This window comes from Glycine max, chromosome 19, assembly GCF_000004515.6.
Source record: "Glycine max cultivar Williams 82 chromosome 19, Glycine_max_v4.0, whole genome shotgun sequence".
NCBI lineage: Eukaryota > Viridiplantae > Streptophyta > Magnoliopsida > Fabales > Fabaceae > Glycine > Glycine max.
The window spans coordinates 45068739-45075195 of NC_038255.2; the positions used below are offsets into that span (position 1 = coordinate 45068739).

The following is a 6457-nucleotide window of genomic DNA, read 5'->3' on the forward strand; positions in this document are numbered from 1 at the left end:
ATAATTTTTCCATTTAGAAGGAATAAAGCATATGATTCAGATGGTTCATTTTTTTTTTTACGTTAAAATTGAGATGGTTCATGAATATTGCATGTTGTTTGAGAAAAGGATCGATGCTTATGCATTTTGGCCCAGTTACTATTGTATATCACTAAATACATAAAAAAATGTCAACAAAAAAGTTAATCTAGTTAGTAAGAAATAAATTTATGTGTCATTGGGATGTGAGATTCAATTTCTATTATCAATGTAGGTAATCTATATGCATCTTTTTAAACGTTAATTGAATCTTAAAATTTGTCTTAATTCAATTTATCTAAATTTTTTGTTTTCTAAAAAAGTACATGGAAAGTTGTATGATACAATCTCCATTTTAAGCTTGACTGTTTTATTCTATACAACTCACACGTACGGAGAAGATCAGCGAGACAAAGATCACAGTCACACACAGAACAGTAATACTACTACTACAAGACAAGGAACTACAGCGAGACTGTTATTCATGAATCATAGACATTGAAATCAATTCAAAATTAAACCATGATTAATGTTACATGTTGTATCCCTCACTTCAACTCTTGTTTCTTTATTTTGGTCTCTAATATATCAATTCAATTCAGTGTAACACTTTTCTAGACTCGAGGAAATCCTTTTTGTTAGGCTCTGTGGAGGATACGTAGGCAAGAAAGGTCCCAAAATCAGTGTCCATGTAACGCTTCGGATTCGCTTCGTCAACGAGTTTTGGCGACGGTCTCACCGTGCAGTTGAAGGGAAGGCTGTGCAGCGAAGCCACCGACACCCTACTCTTAATTTCATTCGCCACAACTCTATGCAATACGCTCTTGTATTTTCCGTTGCTATATATCTGTTAATTAATTCCAACCCATAAAATAAAATCATGATCAGCACAATATATACAAACCACAAATATGATATTTTTGCAACTTGTCATGTTTTTTTAGCTTAATTTCCCAGTACTGTTTATTTTAATTAACGGCCGCTCTCACCTTTGTCATATTCTGTTCTACTTTCTAAAGATGCAGTACACGCACTCACTTTTCATCACGATGTAGTACACACACGCTATAATCACACAGTAAAAACACAAAATAATAGTTCTAATTAAGGTGCATTAGAAAAGATAAATGATTCTAACTATTTTGCTGCATTTAGATTTTATTATGCATGAGAGATAAACAATAATATATATTAAGATATTTATTCATGTTGTTATAAATTAACTCATGCACTTCAAACAAAAAGTACTATTTTTCAACTTAACCATATCTTATACAGGTCTTTAACTTAACTAATTAACTCAATTAGACAAAAGATTGTAAAAATATAAAAATACTATTTTTCATGGTATAACTAATGATTAATTAATTGCTATCCCCCAATTTATACAGTTGTTCATCATGCCGCTAAAAAAACAAGATATTTATTTTTTTTGAATAATTTCAAAGTAATCATGTTATAGTGTTATTCAGTTTGGCTAAAATATATTATATATTTTTCTTATCATGCTAAAATATTTATATACTTATAAAATTTATTAGCAACAATTTTAAATAATTTATCATACTATATTTTTTTTAGACGGCAAAAGAAGAATTTTATTCAAAGAATAAGAAGTGAATAGAAATTATCATACTGTAATATTATATTTATAAACTATTTCAATGATATATTTTTGTATAGATATAATATAGTGTATAATGTATATTTGAGTACCCGTTGAGCTTACAAAATTGTGTGTTAAAGTGCATGTAACTATATTGAGTGTGCATCTTCCATTTTTTTAAAAATGAAGAGAATTTATGGATTACCTCTAAGTGATCACCAACATTGACAACGAAGGCATTGGGAATGGGTTGAACGGTGACCCATTTGTCTTGGTGTTGGATTTGCAAGCCTTCTACCTCGTCTTGTAGGAGAAGTGTGAGGAAGCCATAGTCGGAGTGAGGGGGCATCCCAAGGGTAAGGTCTGGTTGAGGGCATGGTGGGTAGAAATTGGCCACCATCATTTGGCTCCCATTTTCAAACTCTTTGAGAATATTGTCATCCTCTTCTTGGTTGGCTTCCACAATTCCTAAGCTCTCTAGGATGGCTTCCATTACCACCAGGAACAAATGTTTGGTTTCTTCTGCGTAGGTGGCCACCACTTTCCTGGTTTTAAATGAAAATTATATATATATCAAAGCCAGCACTTGCATGACAGTGTTGCTTAATTTTGGACCATATTTTTATAACAGAATTCACGTATATTTTGATAATTTAATTACTAGATATTAAAAGCATACAATATTATTATTTTTCTTTGTTTATCAGTATTTTAAAAAATCATTTTTATTTATCTGTCATTTTGAAGTTTAAAATATCCTTTTTTTCAATTATCTTCTTAATTATAATTTTTAAAATTTTAAAATGACATGAATTACCAATATCAACGAAATTGTTAGCGAAATAAATGAGAATAAGATTAATTCGTAAGAGATATGATTATAAAAGATAAATAACACAAAAAAAAATAAAAAATATTTATTATATTTCTTAGTTTGATCTTAATCAACAAATAAAAAAAATAATTTTTTTCCTATTTACTTATTTAAATATAGTTATAATTCTATCTAATGAATTAAGCTAGCTGAACCTAACTTGCTTGTAGTAGTACACTAGTAGTCCACTACTCACCGAAAGTCCACTGGTGAAGCAGGCCAATGGAGGAGTAAATCTGGTAAGGGATGGCACAGGAGTTTCAAGAAATCCCTCCAACACAACACAGTGTCTTTGGTTTGGCTGAAGCTGGTCCCACATCGAACCGGTGCTCGCATATCAGTTGTCATGTACTTAGCTCTCTCCTCCAAAGGGAGATCGAAGAACCTCCCACTCACATCTATCATGCTCCTCACAACATCCTCCGAGATGCAATGATTTACCAACTGCATCAATCCAACACAACAAACTTCAATCACATCACTTTCTAATTCTTCACACTAATGATTAATTTCCCTTAAAATCTAATTAAGTTTCTTTGCATATATAATAATATATGTAGCTTAACATTCATGCACGAGGCTCCATTTTGTTTTTTATATCATATCATATACTCACTTAGGCAGCATTAAGTGAATGTGTTAGACATTTTATATTTAATATTAAAAATACTATTTTAAATCCATTAAAAAAGTTAGAACAACAAACAAAGGAGAATCCGTCTTCAGTCCATGCACCAAAGTCTTACCTGGAAAAATCCATACTGTTGACAAGCATTGGCTAGGGATCGAAGGACTTGGGGCCTATTTGGACCAAGCAATTCGGAAAAATCAATGATGGGTAATTGAAGATTTTGCTTCACAACATTTGAATCCTCCACACTACTCTTGGTGGGTCTTTCGGAAACAGGAAGTATGTACTTCTTAGGCACCGCATTAAGATGACCTTTCTCACACAAGTGTTTCACTCCTTTCTGATATTGACTTTCTGGGATATCATCCTTGCCCTTTTGCTCATTTAGTGCCATTGCAGGAGACATATAGGACCTGCTAATGTAAAGTAATTAGCATGTGGAAGTAAATTATATAAGAACATTCATATATATATATATATAACTGGAGACAAAGGCAAATACTATATATGCTTAATTTTATGTAATTATATAACTAAGGCTTTTTTTAATTTCCTTAATTATATCTATATATATTTCTATGCATATGATCTTTTGTCTGTGTGTGTTGTGAGAGATCAAAATGTGCTCTTCTCTTTAATTGGAAAAATTAGAGAGATGAGCATAAATTGAGTTGCAAACGCTAACACTACCTTAGTTGAGAAAAAAGGTAGTATCTTATGAGGGTTAGAAGGAGAGAAACTGAAAAATAAGCTTGAATGGGGTGTTAATGTAAGAAAATTTTTGATGTATATATAGTGAAGGGAAGAAGAAAAAGTGGGGCAGGGAAGAGTAGCATGTTTCGAAGAAACCGGGTTGAGAGTTCTGAACTTGACGACTAATTCCATTCCATTCCAAGTTTAACAATACCGTTGACAAAAGTTCAGTGAGACCATGGAGGAGGACAGATAATTAATATTAATAAGACCCCATTCTTCTAATTGCTAGTCTCTTTCTTGGCTAGCACCTACTACCTCTCTCGATCGGTCTCCTTGTGTTTTTCTTATTACTAGTTTGATTTTGTTTGTTTTCATTATTATAAAGTCTCAAGACGTTAATTTAAAAAATAGTCATTATAGAAACTCATGTATAGATATACTAGTATAGCTGACTTTTGGGGGTGCATATAAATCATTAATTTGGATAATAATACCCGTATACCTCTTTTAACGTGTAGAGTAAATAGAAGAAAGAAATAAAAAAAAGAAAAAAGGAAAGAAAAAATAATTGACATAATAATGATATAGAAAAAAACAAATACATATATATTATTATATTTATTATAATAATATATTGTTTGTCTAAATAAAATTGAATTCAGATCCTATCAATACATCTTAGGTTTGATTATTGAGAATAAAAAAAATATAATTGAAAAATAAAACTCTTAATTATAGGTGATTAGCTAAGTTTCTTGTTGATAATTGATTATCAAGAAAGTCAATAAATACTTTTGTTACTATTAAATCAAACCTAACATACAACAGTTATATCTTTCGCTTTTAATCTTTTTGTACTTAAACATTTGAACTTTAGAAGTTGTGTATCCTTCGATTATGATTAGGTTAAGTCATCAAAGAATATAATGAATGACTCAGGACTTGATTTAAACTTAAATCTATCATATTGGTGTGATATATACTTAATTGGTTTATGCCCTTACCTAATCATGCCTTTTTGTATCCTATCAAATCTTAATGTATTTTACCACATATCATCATATCTCTGGAAATTAAGGAAATATAATGTAATTAACCCTTGAATATTGATATAAAACCTAGGCTAGCTTGATCTAGTGAAAAAGCATGTTACACATTTTAATGTTCTAAGTAGGCATCCTCTAATCCTTTTCGAGAAAATTCATCCCGAAACAACTTCGAACTAACAATATGACTAAAAAATATTTATTCTATTAAAATTTTTTTGTGGACTTTTCTATTAATATATTACAGTCTTTTCCCTCTCTTTTCATCCGGTTAGGTTAAATCCGGTTTGGCTAAAGTCAGTTAAGTATAGCAGCCTTCATAATTATCATGCCTTTTCTCATTTGTTTTTTAATATTCAATCTCGTTCTTCTTCTAGTAATTCATTTTTGATGGCTGCGTGCTGTATACATGCCTGTCTGCTAGCTATAATAAATAATTGAAAATTCAAATCTTTAATCCGTACGTGAATTTACTTTCCACGTCATGTTTAAACCTTTTGTGACCCAAAATATATACACAATAATAATACATGTTTCGCAGGCAGCTTTTATTACCACGCCGGTAAGATATATCTACTCTCGATCGCTGTAATATTTTGTTATTAATTAATGGGTAAGTAGTGTTTTCTGGTTTCCATTCTTAATAATAATTAGCACTCTTTCTTCGTCTGTTTGAATTTTGATTTTGACTCCGGTATCCATTCTTAAGTAGTGTTTGAATGATGATTGTACAATCTTTACCTGGTAACTTCACTCATTCTTTTGTCTGCTGAGTGGATCTACATTGTTTTTATTATTTTTTCTAGAAGGGTTGCACGTTTTAAGTTACAGTCAATTTGGCTTTACTTAAATTAGACTGGACTGCTTCGAGAAGCTATAATGATAATTGTTTAGCTCGTTAGTTTCAAAATTTAATCTCACTTCAATATTTCTCAATTACGAACCCAATACTTAATATACTATGTTTGGAAGGCACGAAAGTAGAAATTGTTAACTTGCTCTGGGAGCATTAATTTGGAGAATCTTTTTGCTTAAGGCTTGCTCGGTTTAAATATTTGGATTTATTCATGCTGATTTTTTTATTTGAAGTAATTACTATTTAAAATTATTTTTTAAATGATATTTATAAAATTATTTAAAAAATAGTTTTAATAAAATTATAAATCTTATATCTAGAATTAATTCTACTTATTGAAAAAATAAAGAATCATTTTTATTACTTTGTATAATGAATTAATTTGAAATTCAAAATGTTACCCAAACGTTCGTGCTTATTACAGCTCAAACGTGATTTTAAAAGAAAACAAAAATAAACATGCTAGTACTACATTAGTTAGTAATGGATAACGTGTAAAAATTGTTGTGTTTGGCCGTTTTGAAATATAATGTCCTCTGATTTGATATATAACTAAACGTCTAAACTGGTAGATGAATTTCACAAAGTTATCGTTTGATGATTAATTAGTTGAATGTAAAACTTATTCTCTTGAAACATATATTATCGAACACATATGAATGGGAATTGCACCGCCAAAATGAATTGCAATTCACCAATTGTTGTAAAAAAACCTATTGTTGCCACGTTA

The 6457-nt window shown here is 30.3% G+C and overlaps 1 protein-coding gene across 1 annotated transcript; it reads right to left on the minus strand.

Annotated features, from left to right (window-relative positions):
* Positions 1-499: 499 nt before the first annotated feature.
* LOC100778488 (probable 2-oxoglutarate/Fe(II)-dependent dioxygenase-like) lies at positions 500-3876 on the minus strand. The gene is made up of 5 exons (NM_001254669.1): positions 3820-3876; positions 3245-3542; positions 2695-2942; positions 1830-2169; positions 500-865 (listed from the first exon to the last, which is right to left on the minus strand). The coding sequence occupies exons 2-5, from the start codon at positions 3533-3535 to the stop codon at positions 617-619; spliced, it is 1128 nt and encodes a 375-aa protein (NP_001241598.1). The 5' UTR covers positions 3536-3542; positions 3820-3876; the 3' UTR covers positions 500-616.
* Between the last annotated feature and the right edge of the window lie 2581 nt (positions 3877-6457).